The 24,247-nt window shown below is 35.6% G+C and overlaps 1 protein-coding gene across 8 annotated transcripts in view; it reads left to right on the forward strand.

Moving 5' to 3' along the window:
• The window catches only part of LOC125648390 (adhesion G protein-coupled receptor L3-like), a 58,652-nt gene that overhangs the window by 3,798 nt on the left and 30,607 nt on the right, over window positions 1-24,247 (forward strand). For all 8 annotated transcript variants that reach the window (XM_056142318.1, XM_056142317.1, XM_056142313.1 and 5 more), the window contains exons 5-19: window positions 4,475-4,648; window positions 4,848-4,938; window positions 5,028-5,164; window positions 11,654-11,791; window positions 11,908-12,003; window positions 13,216-13,446; window positions 13,551-13,613; window positions 14,528-14,689; window positions 15,606-15,755; window positions 15,971-16,069; window positions 18,979-19,073; window positions 19,442-19,636; window positions 21,316-21,387; window positions 21,912-22,017; window positions 22,148-22,285. In XM_056142318.1, the coding sequence (XP_055998293.1) occupies window positions 4,475-4,648; window positions 4,848-4,938; window positions 5,028-5,164; window positions 11,654-11,791; window positions 11,908-12,003; window positions 13,216-13,446; window positions 13,551-13,613; window positions 14,528-14,689; window positions 15,606-15,755; window positions 15,971-16,069; window positions 18,979-19,073; window positions 19,442-19,636; window positions 21,316-21,387; window positions 21,912-22,017; window positions 22,148-22,285 (1,947 nt within the window). The remainder of the gene's footprint in view (window positions 1-4,474; window positions 4,649-4,847; window positions 4,939-5,027; window positions 5,165-11,653; window positions 11,792-11,907; window positions 12,004-13,215; window positions 13,447-13,550; window positions 13,614-14,527; window positions 14,690-15,605; window positions 15,756-15,970; window positions 16,070-18,978; window positions 19,074-19,441; window positions 19,637-21,315; window positions 21,388-21,911; window positions 22,018-22,147; window positions 22,286-24,247) is intronic.

Below are 24,247 nucleotides of genomic sequence, written 5' to 3' on the forward strand. Positions count from 1 at the left end.
ACAAAACAAAGCATCACCCGATTTGCGTCGAGATGTTACATTCCTTGTGTCAAACCCTTTCTTGTGGTACCAAAAGTTTTGCCTTTGTAACTTTGACCTTGGATCTTAATCTACTTTTTAAAAATTATTAACTTAAGCAATATCTTCTGAACCCCTTTAAATAGGTAGAGCTTTCATTATCATACTCTGGTGTTAAACTTTGTGACCTTGTATCATATGGTGATGTTGTGACCCTTTGTGACAAGGTTCGGGCTACAATATGGTTTTTTTTTAAAGAGAGTAAAGATTGAAAAAAATATGTTAAAATTACACAAGGTCAACAACAGTAGAGCCAAAATGACTCGTGTGAGCGATGGTCCTCTTGTTATTATCACCCCTGCATTTTTTTGTTACTTTGTCTATTTGATAGTAATCGTCTTCAACTTATATTCTTTGAATTGTTTATAAAATCGGCTATATTTTGAATTTGTCTTAGAATTTTAGATATATGGTAATATTTAGGTAGAAGAATGATTGTCACAAAGCAAGCATTTTTTATAATAAACCCTTACTGAAATTTAAAAGACCCAATGTTTGTGAAAGAAGTGATTTTTTAAGATATTGTATTAAACAAACATTGGTACTGATGCAGGCATAGAGCAAGTGGGGTATTCTAAATTTTACTACGGAACCTCGATGTTTCTCGGAACGTAATGCATTATGTACATTCTTGGGGGGGGGGGGTCTCGTGTATTTTCCATAAACTCTACACCAAGGTGAATCATGGTTTATTTCGACTCGATCATACAGACATCCAAGCGTTTTTGTATCCTCCCCACATTTTTGTCTGAACCCAAAGCGAGGCTTATCAAAATTCTGATAAAGACAATGATTGGCTACAGTAGTTTAAAAGGTGATACCTGCGCCTATAGAAAATACTTTGAACCGAACTTTAGACAGTGGAAACATTTAAATTTTTCACTGAAAGAAGAAACACTCCAGATTCAGTTTTAGAACATTTTTCCTCCTGAAAAGATCTGTTTAGACTTTTCCTTGTGTGGCTACTATACAAGGTGACATGGGAGGACTTTGATTTAAAGTGCAATATTTTCATTTAATCCTTAAAAAAGTTTAATGTATTTAAAAATTCGTAAAAGGAACTCGCAGTATGCCAGTTTCGAGATAAGAGCTCTTCTGTGAAAGAGGTGCATTTAGTGGAAATTTGAATGCGTAAGTGGGACAGAGTGGACCTACATTCATTGAGGAAGATGATAAAATGTATTAAAAGCGGCTTCTGTAAAATTAATCTAGGAAATGCAAAATACTACCGAAAGAAATCTTTTACTTAACTGGGAACATAAAACCAATGTCATATTTACAAGTAACATTCTAGGTATGACAAGTACGAGCAACGATATAACATCTTATCTTCTACGATATCACTTTATCCGGCTTTATTGCCATTGGTTGTCGTTCGTCGTCGTGCGTTAACTATTGAACATTTTTAACTTCTTCTTGATAACTACTATTCCAATTCCTTTCAAATTTGGTATGAAGCATTTGTAGGACGAGAGGGGGTATAAATTGTAAATTTCAGGACTCCTGCACCACTGGGGCCTTAAGGAGCGGAGCAAAAACTGTCAAAAATTGACCAATTTTAGAAAGTCTACTTCTCTACAACCGCACACGTGTAAGAAAACTAAATGCATAGTGATGTAGAACAAACTTAGTATATAGTGTTTATGTGTAAAACTCAAAGTAATTCCACCCTCCTGTGATGTCATCAGATTTTGCAAAATCAATGATTTATTAAGATCTATGCATAATAGGAACATAAGTTTTGTTGGAGTCTTTTCCTATAGTCATTGTAAAAAATCTTGTTAAAAATAAAATATTTCAAACGTCTAAGTTATAGATGAATAATCAATGATACGTTTCAAAATATTGAATCCAAGGGCAATAACTCTGTTTCTATTGATTTCGTTATCAAGTCTATTATGCGTTGATTTCCTTTATCTTTTTACAGATATTTTGTATATTTTTGTGAAGATACATTTTCATGAAATTGTTATGAATGCTACTATATCATCATAACTAGTTTGTATGGAATTTCGATAACGCTATTTCAGGAAAATTGCAATATTTTTATGGTGATATATGATTCTGTTTATGTATGTCTCACATCTTAAAAAGTGTGATGGCCTATGCACTTTATTTGATAATTTGTTAGTTTTAATTCTAATGAATGGAAATAAATACACATTTTAAACTTGTATCAGATAAAACTGAGAGTATGGAGTTAATCAAAAATAAATGGATATTTAAGTCCTTTACCAAAGTTGTAAATTTTATGATCCTAGGGTTAGGAGTTTTGCTATGAGGGTGTGACCAAAATGGTCAATTATTAATTTATGAACAATTGAATATTTTTAATGTCTTGATAACTACTATTCCAATTCTTTTCAAATTTGGCATAAAGCATCTTTAGGAAAAGGGGGGGGGGGCATAAATTTTGAATTGCAAGACTCTTGCACTCTTTGGGCATTAGGGGTGGGGCAAAAACTTCCAAAAATTGACCAATTTTCAAAAGTCTTCTCTACACCTGCATATCTTTAAGAAAAACTAAATGCATAGTGATGTAGAACATGAAGGCCTCTACCAAAATTGTAACTTTCAGGATCTCCGGGGTAGAGGTTCTGACCTCAGGGTGGGGCCAAACTTGGTTTATATAGTGTATATGTGCTAAACATGTGAATGATATTTGCTTTAATGCTATTGATACTAAATTAAAACTAAATGGATATTTAGAAGTATACTTATAGGCATTCCTTTACCAAAATTGTAAATTTCATGATCCTATGGGGTAAGGGTTTGGTTTTGAGGTGGTGTCAAAATTAATGTAATGATTTGGACTTCTTTAAGTTTGCTGATACCGTATAAAATCTAAATGCATAGTTAGGAATAGCAGAAAGGTATGTACCCCAAAAAATGAATTTCGCAACCCAAGGGTTTTGGACTCAAGGATGGGTCCAAATCAATCATATAGTTTACTGTTAATACATATATTATAATTATGTAAACATGATAGAGCCTTTCATCAGTGTATGAAGGCATTGGACACATCTTGTTTTACGGAAATATTCATATCTAGTGATCAGTCATTCAAAAACTTACTTTGTTAAACACCACTCTGATTCCACGCACAAGTACTCTGAAGTTGAAATAAAAAATATGCTAGAATTCCTCATTGACAATATCTTCGTGGTCTTTGGTGATCAGGTCTTCCAACAGTCTGTTGGAATTCCCATGGGCACGAATTGTGCTCCTTTGTTAGCTGACCTGTTTTTATATTCATATGAAGCAGAATTTATTCAAAAACTTCTACGTGAGAAGACAAAATCTCTCGCTGTGGCCTTCAATTCAACTTTTAGATATATCGATGACATTTTGTCTATTAACAATGATAGCTTTCAGTCATATGTCGATTTGATATATCCCTGTGAGCTCGAAATAAAGGACACCACAGAGTCGTCCACGTTTGCTTCATACTTAGATATTTTATTGAAAGTAGACATTAACGGCAAACTGACAACTCAACTGTATGACAAACAGGATGATTTCAGCTTCTCCATCGTCAACTTCCCATATTTATGTAGCAATATTCCATTATCACCTGCATATGGTGTTTATATATCTCAACTGATTCGATATGCAAGAGCTTGTTCTGCGTATAGTCAGTTTTTAAATCGAGGTAAGCTACTGACAAACAAGTTGTTGGTACAGGAATTTCAACAGTCTCGATTGAAGTCAGCATTTCGCAAATTCTATGGTCGTTATAACGATCTAGTTCGTCAGTACAACCTCGCATTGGGTCAAATGCTGTCTGACGTGTTTCATACCGATTGTTAAGCCGTTCTTGGCACACTGATTTTGACTGCGGATAACTCCGTTTACCTGATCAGGATATAAGGCTCACGGCGGATGTGACCGGTCAACAGGGGATGCTTATTCCTCCTAGGCACCTGATCCCACCTCTGGTGTGTTCAGGGGTCCGTGTTTACTCAACTATCTATTTTGTATTGCTTATAGGAGTTATGAGATTGATCACTGTTAGTTATCTTCACCTTGCATATATAAGAAAGTCGAGTAGAAGGTTAAAGCAAGATACTTTTTCTTCTCGTGTAGGTTTTTAATAAGTTCTGCCTCGTAAGAATATAAAAACAGGTCAACTAATAAAGAGGTATAATTCGTGCCTATGGGAATTCCAACAATTTTAAGCCTCGATCGCTGAAATAAATGTGACTTGACCCCCAATGTATTTAATACATGAAGGGCTGTAATATCCTTTTATCTCACAGCGTCAATTGGTGTTCATTGTTTTCAAATGGATTTGTATAACATTGTATATTATGATTATCAACTTATATGCCTCTCGGGGTCTTTAATTGAAAAAAAATATTGCAATTTGTAGTTAATGTAAGATGACATTTTAAAGGTTCCACAACGTTAGCAGAAACAACTGATTGCGTGAAATGTCCCGACATAGTGGGATATTGTAGTGATATCGTACAGACTAATTCGTCACATGTTCTACTGGTTTTATCCACATCGTCTTCATTGGATAATGGTGGTTTTCAATTTTATTTCATGGCGGTGAAAACCAAGAGAGGTAAAGATAGGCAGATCGTTTTGAAAATAGGGAAAATTGTATAAATTCATTGAGGAATGTAATGAGAAACGATATTTAGATGTACATATAATACAAGGGTAACTTAAACTCACTTAACTTTCATGGATTATTTTATCATGTTCTACTCGTGACGACAGAGTCAAGTTGGTTACCTATATGAATACAATTATTTTTATAGCTAAGGTATGCAACTCAACTGGTACGAAACTGATGGCAACTAGAAGTCCAAATTTTATCACTTCTCCGGGATTCCCAGCAGAATATCCGAAGTATGTATTGAAATCAATTATAAAGATAAAGATGAAGGCTAGTAATTATTCTCTTTTTGATGCCATTAACATATTTGTATAATCTTCAGTTTTTTAGACTGTTCCTGGATAGTGGAACGTGCTGTCACAGAGAGCGAGTCCCATTTAGTGTTTCAGTTCCGGTCCCAATTTCTAGAGCCAAATTATATTGGCTGCAGTGATTACGTCAAGATAGGCGGACTTGGTGGTCAGTTTTTATTCTTATCAAAATGTCTACAAATTAACATGCTCAGTGATTCTGTTTTGCAGGAATACATATATTTGTTTTTAAATAAAATGGTATTGGTATGATACGATTTTTTTTAACATTGACAATAGAAGATGCAACATTTGTTCGCTGTTGGACGACAGATATGTAACGTCGAATATGAAAGGTTCAAAATTCTTTAAGCATATTTATCTATTGTTCTGATATTACGCTATGTACATCATACAGACATTTCATAACGCGTTTACATACCGTTGTATATTATCAAAACAATAAATCAAAACAAAATAATATTTATATTTACATTACATTTGTATGGGTTTAGCTCACCTGATCTGAAAGCTCAAGATAGCTTTTCTGATCACCTTTTGTCTGTAATCTGTCCTTAAACATTTTTAAAACATTTTCATCTTCTCAAAAACCACTTGGCCATGTAAAGGGGTAAAAGTTTCACATGGTGATATATAGGAAAATCTTCTTCTCCAGAACCACTGGGCCAATTTCAATCAAAAGTAGTACAAATCATTCTTAGGTGAAGGGGATTCAAGTTTGTTCAACTGCAAATGCATGGTCCATGCCCCCTTCAAAGGGAAGATAATCACGAAAAAGGCAGAAATAAAGTGGGGTTTGACATTTAGAAATCTTCTCAAGAACCGCTGGGCCAGGAATGTTGAAATTTACACGAAACCTCCCTGATGAAGTGCAAATTCAAGATTTTCAAAAGCATGACCTCCGGGTTAGGATCGAACCACAAAGTTTTACATTGGAATATGTAGAGAAAGTTGTTAAAAATCTTCTGAAGAACCACTGAACCAGAAAGGTTGAAATTCATATGACAGTTTTCTGATATAGAGTAGAACCAAGTTTGTTAAAATCATGGTTCCTGGGGGTAGGTTGAGGTCTCAAATAGGGGATAAAAGTTTTATATGCTGATATATAAGAACAATCTTTTAAAATCTTCATCTTAAGAACCACTGGGCCAGAAAAGTTGAAGTTTACATGAAAGTTCCCAGATATAGAGTAGATGCAAGTTTGTAAAAATCATGATTTCCGAAGAGAGGATCAAAGTTTCATTATTATGCAGATATATAGAGAAAACCTTTAAAACTATCTCTTAGCGTTTAAGCTACATGTAAAACTTTCATGTTTTGTATACACATTCTTTACTGTAAGATCTTTCATGTAATTCAATGGTTTGTAATCTTGAGACTGATATTGGCTTTTGACATTGTAACTCGATTTTTGACATACGTTTAAGAAAATATATATGTCACTATTTTAGGTAGGGTTTTCATATTTTGTGTATCTATTCTTTTTGGCAAGACTTAGTGACACGACACAATGGTGTTGGATCTTTTGACCTTAAACTTTCACTTATTTCAAAAAACAACAACAACAACTTGACCTATTCAATAATTCCTGAACTATTCAAGGTAGGGTTTTCACATTTTGTATATATATATAGACCTTGTTATTCTTTGAAGTTTGCCCTTGTAACCTTTAAGTTGGACTACTTTTTAAACATCTGACCTACTCAATATTTTCTTAACTATTTAAGATAGATCTTTCATATGTTGAATGTAGACTTCTTATGGCAAAATCTTTCATTTCATACTATGTTTTTTCACGTTATAGTTTAACTTACTTGTAAGAAAACGTAACCTGTTAAATAGTTTTGGAACTATTCAAGGTAGGGCTTTCATATTTTGTATATGAATTGTTTTTATGACAAAACATATACAATCGTATTTGATCTTGTGACGTTGACCTATTTTTTTTTTAAATAAACCCTGATGTAATCAATATCTTATGAATATTCGTATATAGATTTCTTATCTTTCATTTCATACTATGATCTTTGACCTTATGACATTGGTTTTAACCAGAACAGTACGGTCATATTAGTCATATTGGTGTTGTTTTCCGTATTATGTGAATTCATTTTTAGTAATATCATGATGATTTGGGGCTGGGTTAGGAGACAACATGGGTTGAAAATTGTTCATTGAAATACAGATTGATAAAATACGTTTTAAAAACACAACAGCTGATTAACGGCAGGACCAAGGGGACTCAGGCGAGGGATGTGGCCTATGGACCTCTTGTTTTTAAATCCCTAAAACTGTCTGTATTTGTTTGGAGACGTTTTGTTTAAGTCTTCTTCTAATATGTCTTACGGCGTGATCGTGTTGGGGGGCGAAGCAAAAAGTATTGGCATTAGTATCTATATCCTACACAGGATAAAATCAACCAAGTTAGCACGAGGACAGAGCTTTATCAAAGCATCCTACTTTTGGTATTTGATCCGCCTATATATTGAACGCGGGAAATATAACGCAATTCATGTAAACAGTGCATTGTGACTTCATATATCTCCCTCACGCATAGCTCTTATCCTTCAACGAATTTGACTCCACTTCTTTGGCACAATGGTTTTGCCATGATAGCTCTAAAACTTCATTGTTATTTCGGATTTCAAACATTTCGGTTGATCATCACTGAAGAGACATAATTTGTCGAAATGCGCATCTGGTGCATCAAAATTGGTACCGTATAAGTTTTACATTCAACGTCATATTTAGCAAATTTACAAACATAGGAGACATAGCGCAAGATCGCGTTAATCCATGAGTGATTGTATAGGATTAAAAAATCAGATTTACATACTTTTAAGGATTTTATGTAACATCTCAGAACTTCATGAACTATGGTAGACGTGATTCAAAATAGAGAAATACATGTCCACGCGCTAATATTCGAATCTACGCCATTTGGACCAAAAGTTTCAAGTTCCATGGGTATGATTTAATTTTTCATTAGTTTTCTATATTTTCCTTTTAAACATGTATATACGTGTTACCTATAGGGAGAGCTCCGCTATTACTTCTTCGCGCCTAAAAATATCCGCAGACGTTCTCGTAACCATTTGATGAAAGTATTAGTCCTATTCAAGGATATAATAGGCCAATATATCTAGTTGTGCAGATTTTTTTTTTTCAGATTGAAGGGTTTAGGTACATATCTGGTGATCAAATGGGGTCGATCTTTAGAACTCTATCGTGGGGATTAACTCCAAAATACAGCAGATATAACTTGAGAAATATGATAGAGTCCTGGGGTCTTCAAAAATGAGAAGAGAATGACCTACAAAATAGTGTTCAGGTGAAGGGAACATAAATACTGCTATAACTGTAAAACGAATAGCGACATGAGATCTTCATAAATGATAGGAGGATAATAGGAGATGTAAACTAGTACATGTATCAATGTCAAATGTCTCCAGTGACGTTGACTTCTGACTTTTAAATATAGAATTGGTTTTTACTTCAGAACAAAGTCTGATAAAGATATGGGATCTTCAGAAAGGATGATAGGATCTACTAACTAATATCAAGGTCAAATGATTTCATTGACCTTGATCATAAAAAAAACTTCTGTTACTTTAGAACTGGGACTGACATAGACATTGAATCTCCAGAAATGACGAGAGGATGTTGTTATCTACAAACTAGGATCAAGATCAAGTCACCAGTAATTTTGACCTTTGACCTTGATTATCAAACTTATATAAATTTAAAACTGGGATTGATGGAGACATGGGATCTTGAGAAATAATGAGAGGATGTTGGGACATACAATCTAGGATCAAGGTCAAATGACGACAGTTTATAGGACACAAGGGGATTTTTAAAAAATGAAAATCTACGTTTTAGTGATCTAAATTTTTAAATAAGATTAAAATTGTCATGTTTGAAGCAGATGTGGAAAACTCTATGGTATCCTTAATTTCGAATTAACTGGGATATATTGAATCGAAAGTTAGTATTGTTAGTAAATAAAACGTCATCTATAAACCTAAAAATGTGGAATTGAAGGTCACAGCAGGGGACTTTTTCATCTCAATTAGAAGATTTTGAATAAATTCTGCCTTATAAGAATAGAAAAATGTCAGCCAATAAAGGAACACAATCCGTGCCCATGGGAATTCCAACAGATTGATGGAAAACGTGATCACCAAAGACTCCGAAGATATTGTCAATGAAGAACCTCAGCATCCTTTTAATATCAGCACCAAAGCATTTGTGCTTAGAATCAGATTGGTGTTTAACAAAGTAATGTTTTGGATGACTGACCACAAGATATGAATATTTCCCATCTTTATTGAAGAAGCAGCTGTCTATGATGTAAATATGCCTAGCATTTAATTTATCGTGATGAGGTAGTGTAAAGTGTTGAAAAATCGTACGCTTTGATCTTTATTTGAGAAATGTTTTGTGATTTCAAATTTACTAAAAGTTCTTGAGATTTTGTTTATAATCCACATTGAATTTACATCCCTTCTGGTATATGGTATGACACAACACGTTCGAAGTTTCTCCTTCATAGCAGTTGACATTTTTGTGAAGAGCGAAGAGAGGGGCTTTGTAGACCATATACTGTTTGGAACCAGCAAAGCATCTCTATGGGGCTTTTTTTGTGAATACAGTACGGTAGCTCATATTCAAATGAAGGTGAAAATAATGAATAGTGACCAATCTCATAACTTCTGTAAACAATGCAAAATATAGAGCAGAGCAAACACAGACCAGAGGTGGGATTAGGTGCTTAGGAGGAATTAGCATCCCCTGTCGACTGGCACAACGTCGTGAGCCCTATATCTTGATCAGGTAAACGGAGTTATCCGTAGTTAAACTAAGTGTGCCAAGAACGGCCCAACAATCGGTATAAAACACGCCAGACCGCAATTGACCCAATGATTGGTTGTATTGGCAAACTAGATCGTTATAACAACCACATAATTTGCGAAATGCTTACTTTAAACGAGACAGTGGAAACCCCTGCACCATCAACTTGTTTGTCAGTAGCCAGCATCGACTTAAAAACTGATCATACGCAGAACAAGCTCTTGCGTATTGAATCAGTTGAGAGATGTAAACACCATATGCAGGTGATAGTGAAATGTTGCTATATAAATATGGGAAGTTGACGATGGAAAAGCTGAAATCATCCCATTTATCATAAGTTGAGTTGTTAGTTTGCCGTCAATATATATTTACAATAAAATACATATCTAAGTATGAAGCGGAAGTAGAGGACTCTGTGGCGTCATATCTCTAGTTCACAGGAATATATCGAATCGACATATGAATGAAAAATTGTTCGTATCAATTGATAAAACCTCGTTGATTCGCATTGAAAGTCACAATAAGAGATTTTTTCTTCTTATGTAGAAGATTTTGAATAAATTCTGCTTCATAAGGATATAAAAACAGGTCAGCTAACAAAGGCACACAATTCGTGTGCATGGGGAATTCCAATAGATTGTTGGAAGGACTGTTCATTAAAGAGTACGAAGACCCTGGTATATTTTTGTTTTCAGCTTAAGAGTACTTGTACATCGAGATATTTTTTCTTCTCACGTAGAAGTTTTTGAATACATTCTGCTTCATATGGATATAGAAACAGGTCAGCTAACAAAGGATCACAATTCGTGTCCATGGGAATTCCAACAGACTGTTGGAAGACCTGATCATCAAAGACCACGAAGATATTGTCAATGAACTCTAGCATATTTTTTATTTCAACTTCAGAGTACTTTTGCGTGGAATCCGAGTGGTGTTTAACAAAGTATTTTTTGGATGACTGATCACTAGATATGAATATTTCCGTTTTCCATTTTTGTTGAAGAAGCAACTGTCTTTGATGTCAAAACTCTAGTCTTCAATTTATCGTGAGGAATGGTCCTCTAAAGTGTTGAAAGTCATATGTTTTGATGTTGTGGATTTGAGAAAAGCTTTGCGACTTCAAGTTTACTAAAAGTTCTTTAGAATTTTTTAGAATCCATATATAATTTACACTGCTTCTGGTGTATGTGGTGACACAGTACGTTTGAATTTTGTCCTTCACATCTGTTAGTATTTTCGTGAGGAGCAACGATAGGGGCTTGCTTGGTAGAACATTTACTGGATCCATCAATGCATCTTTGTTTGTAAGGGTTTATATGAAGTTTAGAAATCGAATAAAAGGTCCGGTAACTCATATTCATCCGATCCATTGACTGGAATATTAAATGTGTATAAAACTAAGATATAGTTTTAAAGTCTTTGGGAACTTGGGGTATAAGTAGGATCACCAATTGAGAAAATAATGTTTTCGTTTTAAATACAGTTGTAATAATGAGACAATGTTGTTACAAGGTTTGCTAGCTGAAACCAAGACATATTGATCATGTTTAGTGCAAACAATATTCTGTTTTTAAAAATTATTACTATTTATTCAGATGGGGTGGCGTACATTTGAATGACAGGGGAATAACATTTGTATTCAGAATTTGGTTGTTTCTTTAAGAAGTTACATATAAATCCAAATTCAAGTTATCACTGTAATGATATATATTTCAACCAGTAGTAACATATTGATCATGTTTAGTGCAAACAATATTCTGTTTTTGAAATATTCCATTTGCAGAATTTTGTGAGGGGTCTGATGATTACATTTTGCAGACCTCTCGTAATATGCCAGTAAACGACACGTCGGTGAATGTGAGATTTAAAAGTGATGGAGGCTACGCCCTAAGTGGATTTGTCTTGGCTTACTATATAGAAGGTTAGTTGATGGTATTTCTTTCAGATAAAAATTGTCTTTGATGGAAAATGACATCGAATTGAAGTGTAAATTTTGGTCGTTGAAAATAAAATAAAATTGTTATGAATTTCCTTCAGATCCCTTGCTCCCTTGCTCATGTCAACATGGAGGGACATGCTCGAATTTAACGTGCATTTGTTCAAAGGGTTATAAAGGTCCAAACTGTCAAAACGGTTAGTGTTTTGTTAAGTTGTTTATATCGAAAAGAAAACAAAATATGCATTCCTTAACCTAATAATCCCAGGCCCTATGATGATCAGTCTGTGAGTGTATGCATTGAAAGTTTTCTGGAATTTGTGTTTATCCCTGCAGTTGTAGAATTGAACATTTACACAAGTACTTATATAATTACAGATCAAGTTTGTGTTTGTGTTTTCTTAACCTATTTTTGAAAGATATATGCACCTTTAACTTAGAAATTAAATCCACAAAGTTGGGCCATTTTATGACGCTTGGAGTCACATATGCTATCTAGTATTGCTTGCGTTGATTATGGAAATTAATCTACAGAAATATTGCACAAAAATTCACAAATGTACATAATTTAAAAATATCACCAACCGTTGAAATCGATTTAACGTACATGGAATCTAAGCTAGTATATTTTAAACGCCATATTTTATAGTGAGACGAAACCAAACTCATCGAAATTACCTTGAGATTTTCCTGTATCATAATACTCTCAAAATACAAACCTAGGAAATATGATAACAACGCAATATTTGTTTTTACATAATGCAGAGTATTTTGAATATTATTGTCACAGGGTGAAATAAATCATGTTTAATATACTAATATAATTACATAACGTTACTCATCATTTCGTCGTAAGCTGCTTCATTTTATTCATTTTCATCGGGATGAACGCAGATTGATAGAGAGAGGAGTATGAAAGGTCAGTATGGTTTGTGTATGGTTGTGAGTCTCTTGTGTGTTGTTTTACTGGTTTGCTGCTGTATAAGCAGGATTTGGGACAATTCCAGAACCTAACCCGACAACACTCCTAACCGGACTGCGTGACTGTATAATTTACAAATATTATCATATCAAAGAAACTAAGTTTCACCGGAGTTTCTATTTTTTCGAGTTTACGGTAAGAATTTAAATTTACTCTATTGCTAAATATTTATGTATTACATTAATTTATAGATATTTTGAAATCATTATTTTTAAAAATATAACTAAAAGTGTGAATGATAGAGTGAGAGAGTACTTAATGTTTTTACATATGTTAGATCATCCTCCAGATTTAGGATATGATAAACAACTATAAGAACCTGAACCACCAGATTGTATTTTCATTAAATACAAGACGGTTACATTTTTTTCAATTCTGTTTATAATATCACCACATGCTGATCCTAGACGACATATTTCACCTCCAGAATCCCTCACAATGGTATCCTTTAGTAGTAGTTCCTCGGATGTACGTGAAGGTAAATCGGTGTGGTTTAGATCGGAAATAGTGGACAACTTCGACTTTAGAGTCCGATGGTTTCGGAAGGGAATTTTGATAACCAGTGCCTCCACGAGATATACAATGACTTCCTCCCCATCCATTAATGGCACAGAGTTCCACATGCTGAATATATCACGTGCTCTGCAAAGGGATACGGGTAAGGGAAAACTATTGTACCTTTAATATGAAATAGTAGATGTTGAAGGGCTTGTGAAAAGTCAATAAATATGCTCTAAAGTGTAATATGTGATTCATATGTAGGCAACTGGACGGTAAAAGCATCAAATGGTGTGACGACTGTATCAGTGAATTTTAGTTTAGTCGGTAAGTACATAATCAGGGGGTAGATAGGGTGGTCCATCTCTCCCTCCTTTTGTTTCTTGTTCTCCCAGTAAGAATCACTACTTGTGCGTAGGACTTAGTTTTAACGCGCCCACGACACGGGTGGGGCTGGAACGTTCACGACCTCACGGTGACGACGCGAACGCTGTATCACTGAACTACTGCGACTCTTTTGTTTTTGTAAAGATATCAAAGTCAAAAACATTGAAAACATCACAATTTAAGGTTACTGCCTTTGAACATGGAGGGATCATTGTTGTACCACAAGTGCTGTGACACGGGACCTAGGTTTTTGCGGTCTCATACGAAGTATCGCCCTATTTAGTCGTCTCTTAAAAAAGGAAAAGGTATTGATTCTAACCCGGATCCCCGTGGAACAACTACTTAAGGATGATCGATTTTAAGGATGAACTGTTTTAATTATACCGCGGTTAAATATCCATAATCTATATACACAATCTTATTACAAAGCGTTAACGTCTGTTATATTTCTCAGTTTATTGTGTCTTTACTCAGTGAGGAATGTGTGAAATATTGTTTTATCATCATAGATTGTAAAATTCCTAACAAGTTTGATTTCCAATGTGGCTTTAATTTCTTAGGACAACTACCAAAAATGTTTTTTTTTCACATTATCTTGTATGAGCCAGATCTTTTCTCGTAATCATGGCAGCGAGAATCGTAATATTGCAATATCTTTATTCCGTAATAACAAGATCGTAGCTTTGTGGTTTTTCCCCATGAATACATGTTAATTATTTCTGATTTTAAGAGATTCTTTTCTTTTATTCACTAGAAAGAAATAGATTTTGATTAATATCAAATGGCTTTCTCTGAATGTTATCTCTTAACACATTTTAAAAACTGCAATTTTAATTGCATAATTTTTCATTTAGTTCGCCCAAGCCTTTTGCTGCAGATGATGCCTCAATATGATTTCTCGATTCAAAGTGGTGAAGAAATAAATCTTCAATGTAGTGTTACAAATGCTGAATCCCTTAAAGGTTTGACAAACGGAAGTTTGATTTGGCAGAAGGACGGGAAGGTTATTTTATCAGGTATTGTTAGTAGCTTTCATGAATAAAACAATGTATATGATGTAACGAGCTTTTATACTGTATACTAAAACTTTATTTGAAATGCATAAACTGTATATTTCGGATTTCTTACAAGTTGATTGATTGTTTGTTTTACATCCTGTTGAGAATTTTTCACTCATATTTAAACGTCACCAACTGTAGGTGAAGTACCGCAAATTTAGACATATACTTAGTGTTCAGGACGGTAGAAGAGAGTTATTATGTGCTGTAGTATTTTGCAAGATGTTCGAATTTTTGAATGGCTAGGCTACGTGACAACTGGGTATAAATAGTAAAGACACGAGTTCGTGCGGCACTCTACACCGCTCGTTGGTTTTCAGAAGTATATTAGTAATTTTATGGCGCCAGTTGATTTCAATTTTAGATGTTGGTCAAGAAAACATATATCTATGTTACAGGTACAGAGGTAATATGTCGTGTATTGATAATGTGTATAGGTATGATGTTAGATGTGATGTAATAATAAATGTGCTTGCGAGCAGCATTTCTGTCTCCACTATTCTTAGTATTTATCCATTAAGCATTTAATCAATTTATGTTCGGACGAACGATGTGAGGGAGAATATAAGGTTCTATAAAACAAGTCCACGCCAGCCGCGACACGGAACCTCGGTTTCTAAGCTCATTAGAACGAAGTTTTTCACTTCTGAATACGAGCGTTTGGGGAAGGAGTAATCACGTCTTAGGTTTGACGTGACCATGACACGGGCGGGGCTCGAACTCAAGGCCTCCCGGCTACGAAACGAACGCGCTACCACTGAGCTACCGCGATCGGCGAATTCTTAAAAGCACATCTAATTATCCTTTAACCTTTCGAATTCTAAAAAACAACATTCAAGAAAAAAAGCGTATGTAATAATTATGTAATTTGTAGATTCTGCGTTCAATATAAGTACTTTGGAAACAACTGCGACTTTGAGGAAGCTGACGGCAGTACTAGATGATTCTGGTAGATACTCGTGCTCACACTCCGGTTATCCGGACCCAGTCTATGAGTCTGTGAATATCACAGTGACAAAAAAAGGTATGCCGATATTCGTGTAATACTGAAAGATGAAAATTCAGTTATTGTAAATCCTTTATTTTCAAATAGCATGCTCGTGGGGTTTGTATTTCTATAAACCTTAGGAAAGCTATGAATTGGGGAGTAACATGTAACTGCCAGGTAAACAACGAACATGAAAACTCCACGATAATTAGTGACAGTAAAATTTTTAGCTATCTCGTTTATTTCTGTAGAACAAAAAGTCTGTAGAAACGAGACGTCAGAAGACATAATATGGAATGCAACGGCTGCAGGAACAACTAAAAAAGAATCGTGTCCTGAAAATCAAAAAGGTTCTAATTCTTGAATATTGAATGAAAGCTATCAGACAGAATACCACAAAGTGCAGTGTTACCTAAGCGATAAAACCAAATAACAATCAGTATATCCTACCAATAGAATATAGATAACTTTAATTCTGTTTCCACCCCATCCCCCGAAGTTCATACATACAGATGTATAATATATTATAATTTTGTACCAGAAGACATGTTCACACTAACAAAAACGTTTTAGTAGATTTTCAAGATTATTCAGTGATTACTTAAAGTACTCTGCGTTATTTTGGAAACATTACTCTCATGAAAGGTAAAGATAACGAACAGTGATCAATCTGACAAGTCCCACAAGCAATACAAAATAGACAGCCGGGCAAACTTGGACCCCTGGGCACACCAGAGGTGGGATCAGCTGCCTGTAGGAGTAAGCATTCCGGTCACATCCGCCGTGAGCCCTGATCAGGTAAACGGACTCACAGCGAGTGTGACCGGTCAACAGGGGATGCTTACTCCTCCTAGGCACATGATCCCACTTCTGGTGTGTCCAGGGGTCCGTGTTCGCCCAACCAAACATATTTAGTGTTGCTTATAGGAGTTATGAGATTGATCACTGTTCGTTATCTTCACCTTGCATGTATCAGTTTCATAAGTACCTCCTTCTGTGTTTTAGTAAAACAAAAGTGACCAAAGAATTAGATATGCTACATGAGGAAATATATTTTGATTCCAGCTGATAAAGCTTGTAACGACATTGTCTTTTTTGTAAGGCTCATTATTACAACTGTATTTCAAACGAACTTAGCATTAATTCCACATTTGTTAATCGTACTTTTACTCCATATGCCATTTCAAAAGAAGAAATTCTTCAAAATCATGCTTCAGTTTTAAACACATTTAATATCACAGTCAGTGGGATGGATTAATAGGAGCTATGGTACCTGTAATGAATTTCTTTACTTCACAAAAGCCCTTACAAAGAAAGATATATTGCTGGATCAAGTAAATGTAAAAGTTCCTATCTTTGCTCCTTACGAAAATATTAACAGCTGTGAAGGAGAATTTCAAACGTATTGTGCCACAACATATACCAGGAGTGGTGTAAATAAAATATGGATTCTAAAAATTTCTAAAAAGCTTTTAATTTACATGTATATTTAAAATCTCAAAACCACTCTGATACCACGCACAAGTACTCTGAGGTTGAAATGGGAAATGCGCTGGAGTTCCTCATTGACAATATCTTCGTGGTCTTTGGTGATCAAATCTTCCGGCGGTATGTTGGGGTTCCCATGGGCATCAGTTGTGCTTATTTCTTGGCTAACCTGTTTTTGTTTTCATTCTTATGAAGTAGAGTTTAAAGAAAACCCTTTACATGAGAAGAAAAAAATCCCTTGCTGTGGCCTTCAACTCCACATTTAGGTTTATCGACGACGTTTTATCTATTGAGAATAATAATTTTCATTCATATGTCATTCGATATAGCACCGTTAACTCAAGATAAAAGACATCACAGAGTTCTCTACATCTGTTTTGTACTTTGATATTTATTGAAGATGGATATTGGCGGCAAACTGGCATCTGACTTTATGACAAACAAGATGATTTCAGCATCTCCATCGTCATCTTCCCTTATTTATGTAGCAATATTCCATTATCACCTGCATGTGGTGTTTATATCTCTCAACTGATTCGATACGCAAGAGCTTGTTCTGCATACATGTATGACTAGTTTTTAAATCAAGGCAGGCTGCTGACAAATGGGTTGATGATACAGGGATTTCGGCACTCTCATTTAAAGTCGGCATTTCGGAAATTCTATGGTCATTATGGTGATCTAGTTTGCCAATACAACCAATCATTCAGTCAAATGTTGTCTGACGTCCTTCATACCGATTGTTAGGTCGTTCTTGGCACACTGATTTTGAGTTCAGATTACTCCGTGTACCTGATCAAGACATCGGACCCAAGGCGGGTGTGACCGGTCTACAGGGGATGCTCACTCCTCTTAGGCATGATCAGTATGAAGCAGAAGTGGACCACTCTGTGATGTCTTTTATTTCGAGCTCATAGGGATATATCGAATCGACATAAGAGTGAAATTTATTAATATTAACTAATAAAACGTCGTCGATATATCTAAATGTCGAATTGAAGACGTTTGGCGAAGGAGTAGTGACTATTGAATTTTACGTAATGTTTAATTTTATGTCATAATTAAGACGCGGTCAAAGCATGAGAAAATTTGAAGCTACGACCTCCCGGCCAAGAATGGGACATCTAACCACTAAGCAACTGCGACAATTATTATGAGTATCCACTGCCCTAAAGCAGGATTAATATATTTTCAGTTTTACTTAAATCTCATTCATATAATATATGCAAACCCGTCGTGTGATTGGTCCGCACTGACACTTGTTTAGTCTCGAGATGATCTCAAACCAATCACACTACGTGTAACGCATTTCATACTTTATGACCTACTTGATAAGACTTGTAATATGGCATCTCCCTTACCTGCCTCTCGCCAAATTCCTTAGATAACGCTGCAATTCTTACTTTGTGTATCTTATCATACCGGTAGAAGGCAAATATCTAAAGCTTAGAAAAAGCGTGGAACGATTACATAAATCGTAAGGGGCATGATATAGGCAGGCAATCCACACATTTCGAAGATACTATCGCTACTAAAGAAATTATCAAAGGGGGGAGTAAGTAGTATCCATACTTTAGGTGCCTTCTCTGAACATCCAGCCTAATCTAGAAGAAAATCTCAACTAGCAGTTCAAATGTAATACAAATGTATCATAATTAAACCTATCAGAATAAGGTAATATTTGTACATATCTTGATGTTTCCTCTCACGATCGAGACCTGTGTCCTGTGTCTTATTGATATAAAATGTTGATATCATTTTTAATATTCAGGAACTGCGACTAGATATTGTGATACACAAGGTGATTGGGAACTTCCTAACTTGGTCAATTGTACTGATGAAGCTTTTGTGAACGCTTCAAAAGAGGTAATAGTTCAACAAATAAACTTGGGAAATCATATATTTGTTCTTTAAAAAGAACGAAAATTACACAACACGGCTAAGAATAAGATAATTTTGATGTAATGCATCAAATCGACTGCTAAACGTTTTCTAAACTGTTTCCACTGAAGCATGCAGGAATTGTAATTTGACATCGTTTTTAAAAGATAGCAACAGAAGATACAATTTTAAATAAACTGTCCTCAATTTATGCAAAATCATATACAAATGCGGCAAACATGAATATACCCCTCATCCTCTACAAAATGATACCAGTTCATTATACCATATTCAAATTTACCATTTCATAAGTTAGATACTTTGATACCAATTCATTATACTATGTTCATCAGCTAGATAGTTTGATAGCAGACGGCGTAGATAACACGGAAAAGTTGCAGGAAACTGTCAACAACACTTTACAGACGATGAAAAACTTAACTTCAAAGGCCGGTGGACTTAGTTCCGGAGACATCAGCTCCTCTCTTGATATTCTGGACAAGATTGTCAACGTTACGAATATGACAAATGGAAAAATCGAGAAGAAGGTTTGCGCTATACTGTTTATCTTAATATACTACTAAAAATTTGATAAGGATCATAGATATTGTTCTGTTAAAAAAATTAATAACTGCATAACTGGCAATACTGTGTCCAAATGAAATCAAAAATGTCTTCAACAAACTTGCACGTGCATTTCATGCCATGGGAAATGCATTTCTCATCACAGTTTATGCTTTTGCTACCATTGCAGGATTTTCACTCAGGCATCGGTGTCTGATTCTTTCTAAAATTTCAAACTCACGTGAGTGTTTACACTACGTTTATCAACACAATGCCCCCTCAACGTGTAAGGTGTCGCCTGACGACAGAACAACTGGGCAGATGTATTGAAATGCTTGACGCTGGCTATTCACAACGTGACGTTGCAAATGCACTAAACGTCAGCCAGAGCGTTGTAAACAGGGCCTGGAACCGACAGCAGACTTTTGGTACAGCAGCACACCGACATGGGGGTGGTCGTCAGAGGTCGACAACCCAACGCCAAGACCATTTTGTGGCTCTTCAGGCACGACGTCATCCCTTTTGGACACCAACCAGCTTACGTAGCGACCTCCTGAACGCCTAGTGGGTGAATGTGTCGACTCAGACGATACGGAATCGGCTTCACAATGCAGATCTCAACTCGAGAAGGGCATGTGTTTGAGTCCCTCTGACTGTTCGACACCAGCGGGAGCGATTGGACTGGGCTGAAGATCATGCCACTTGGACACAGAACGATTGGGTTCAAGTTCTGTTCACCGATGAGTCCAGGTATTGTTTGGACTTTACAGACAGGAGGCACCGAGTGTGGCGACGACAACGTGAACGTTTCCATAATGCCAACATCAGTGAACATGACCGTTATGGTAGTGTTTCCATCATGGTCTGGGGTGGAATCAGCAGGGATGGAAGAACATATCTTCATGTCCTGGAGAGAGGAACAATGACGGGGGTGGGGTACTGGGATGAGATCCTCGATGTTTACGTCAGACCCTACGCTGGAGCTTGGTGGAGCAGTACCTTCAGCAGGAGACAATTGTCCGTATGGACTGGCCAACCCGATTGAGCATGTATGGAACATGCTGCAGGTTACCCTTTCACGCCGTAGAGCACAACCCACGACTTTGGCAGAGCTCTGAAACGTCTTCGTGGAAGAGTGGAACAACCTTTCCATTGGAAACATCCGGGTGCTTATTGACAGCATGGCTCGACGTTGTCAAGCCGTCATTGATGCAAGGGGAGGCCATACCCGGTATTGACACTTCATCGAGTGTATTAATGAACTATCCCCAAAAACTGTGTAATTCTTTCTCTGGTTTGCTGTTAACTTTTGGTAATGAAATGCCTTTTTGGTGTTGTTATCGGATTTCAAGCATTCCATATTGATAAAAGTTCATGCCGTTCATGAATTTTCATTCATAACCTGAGTAAACACGTTTCTGAGTCAAATTTATGTCTTTTGTTATGTTAGTGGTAAATTACACACAAATAACCTAGTGATCCTTATCAAATTTTGAGTAGTATGCATATTTAAATGTAAACAGACAATGATATATGATAATCTGAAATTTGGGAGCATTCACTGATCAGTTGAATGTTTCAGGTCGAAATTTTCTATATAATTTCATTCAATATAATCATCAGTATGAAATTGAAATGTTGTTAATTTGCAATTATTTTATAGGCTTTCTTCAAGGTCGTTGACAATGTTTTGTCAACTGACAATTCGAAATCATGGGCTACTGTCAGCGAAAAGGTAATGAAGAAGAAGGGCATGTAAGATATATATGAAAACTTTAAGGATTAGTCATGTTGCGCGTCTGCATTGGTAATTGATTTCTTTTGTTTGGTTTTTAATGTACATCTTTGGATTTAGTTAGTAAAATTTTATTTCGGAAACGCGCTCTGGTGAGGTTTGAATCCAACTCATTCAGGTTTCAGACTTTAGAAGATACAAAAACTGTTTATTTCCACAAGTAAATTGTCATGAAGCTTTTTCGGCGAGATCTTTAAAACAGATCCGATGTCCCGGTGTGCATGGACAGGATGACGAATATTTGTCTTGATATACGTCCACTATATTAGTACAAATCTAAAATTAGAATGTGAACCTACAACAGATGTCACGTTGTAATGAGAGAAAACAATAATTCTTTCCTGGACAAAATTAGTCAATATCAATCAATTGCAAAGAGCACAATTCTGTACTACCGCTTTTTCTGAGTACTGTTGAATTGAGAATATATAATTATAGTTTATTATATGCTTTTATATATTCAGACAGCTAAAGGCGCAAGTTCGCTGTTAAAGAGTATGGACAGGCTTAGTGAAATTGTCATCAGAAGTAACAACGTTACTCGTACAACTTTCAGTGGCGATAATTTTGGTAAACAAATATATTTGCTTTTTGTAGCAGTTGAGCTTATGTTTTGTACAAATCGAGGAAAATGGTTCTTTTTATAGAGGGATATCATTATCTAATAAAATTTCTTTTCCTTTCACTATGATTTATGAAGAAGTGAGAATTGACAAAACTAAGATTGATGAGAAAGGAATAAGATTTCCGGATGTGTCCTCAAACGGTGTTTCAAACGACACAAAGGAATTTGCCACATTTCTTGAGCTGCCAAAGCAAACAGGAAGCGGAAGCAAAGGTAAAACCTTTTATAGATCAGTGTAAAATGCTGACTGTGAACTTCAAAGAGGTGGAGATGCGGAGTCACTGTCAAATGTCAGTCACAGACATGATTTGTTATTGTAAGTTACATGTATGAAAGGATTAGGTCTGTGTCAAATTTGATGACCTTGCATACAAATTCCCTGAAATATGATGCATCTGTTTAGAGCTGCTAAGCTAGTGTATATGTCCTAGCTGTAATGCTAGAAAGCATCCTAAGGTTTGTCATACATTCAAACCAGATGGCGATTGTACTGAATGAAGCAGAATACTGCTTCAATTCATAAAATGCAAATTAGGAAAACTATGTCAAGTTTTGATTAAAACATGCGACATTCCTACAAGAGTGAGCTAATTGACAGTTTTATAGGGCTTGATGTAAAGTGTTGACTCCGGACCATCCAATATTGGATCTCCAAAATGAAGAGAAAGTGGAGCCTATTGTCATAAAAGATTGTCAGGAGTGGAGCTATTTGGAGTGAATTTCAACACATGTCTTATTCTGTCATTTCAATTTCAGACATCTAGGCTCTTGGGAATGCCTGTGGCTAAAGTATAAAGTTATGCAAACAATGCATAGTCCTTATCAGCTCGCAGAATGAGTTCTTCAGATATTAACAGACGGAATGTAACTACACTAAATAGATTTTGACCCATATCCCTTATCACAATCTGACAAGCATCGTTGCTGAACTGGTAAACTTAATCAAAATAGATTATACATGATTGATCGCATGCATTTTCATCACAATATTCATGAGAGAGAGAGAGAGAGAGAGAGAGAGAGAGAGAGAGAGAGAGAGAGAGAGAGAGAGTTTAAAGATGGAGAAAATGGTTCCTTTGCAATGTTGCAATTTTTTATAATTCAGTTTACATATACCGGGACAAAAAAGATTGAAAATTATTATGTATACCATAAATATTTGAAATAGATTCTCTCACATAAACCCGAAACTTTCTATATAAATTTGTCAGGATCTCAAATGCATTGGCTCACATATTACACGTTATCTGACCCCATATTCTGTTTCTGTTTAATTCCCTCACTATATTCTCTTGAATAATATTCCTGATGAGATATATGGGTAATTAAGTTTTTATTTTGCAATTTCTCTTTTTCAATATGACACCCCTTATCTTTAATTACAGTTTCACATTCCACAAATATTTATGTTGATAAAGAATACGTAAAATTTTTGACAAATGCTTTATTATTGAGATGTATAGCATAGTTTGATCTTTCGGTCACCCTGTACTTTGATACATTGAACTCGCTATATACTGCAATCTGTTATCTCAAATGTTTTGGATAGCACAGAACCAGGAAACGACAGATAGAATTAAATGTGCTGAAATTCACTTTAGAAGCTCCACCTCTGACAATTTCTGATGACAAAAAGCTTCACACTTTCTTCATTTCGGAGGTCCCAATTGGAGGCTCCAGAGTTAGCATTTTACACCAAACCATTTTGTAAAACTGAAATCATTTATGCAAACAAGCACAGAAAGCAATGTACGGTGTAATTAGAACAAATAGACAATTTGAATTACCAGTTGATTGCCAACCTGACTTGTGTGATACATATGTGATGTGTGATATGTCAGCATTTCGCAAATTCTATGGTTGTTGTAACAATCTAATTTGTCAATACAACCTATCATTAGGTCAAATGATATCCAAATGTTTTCGCACCGATTGTTAGACCGGTCTTGGCACACTGATTTTAACTACGAATAACTCCGTTTACCTGATCAAGATATAGGGCTCACGTCGGATGTGACCGATTGACAGGGGATGCTTACTCCTCCTAGGTACTGGATCCCATCTCTGGTATATCCAAGGATCGATGTTTACCCAAGTCTCTATTTTATATTCCTTATAGGAGTTATGTAAGGGTTAATGTACGAGTATCGCTCCATTCCTTAAAAGTAATGGACC

The sequence above is a fragment of the Ostrea edulis genome, chromosome 6, assembly GCF_947568905.1.
Source record: "Ostrea edulis chromosome 6, xbOstEdul1.1, whole genome shotgun sequence".
NCBI lineage: Eukaryota > Metazoa > Mollusca > Bivalvia > Ostreida > Ostreidae > Ostrea > Ostrea edulis.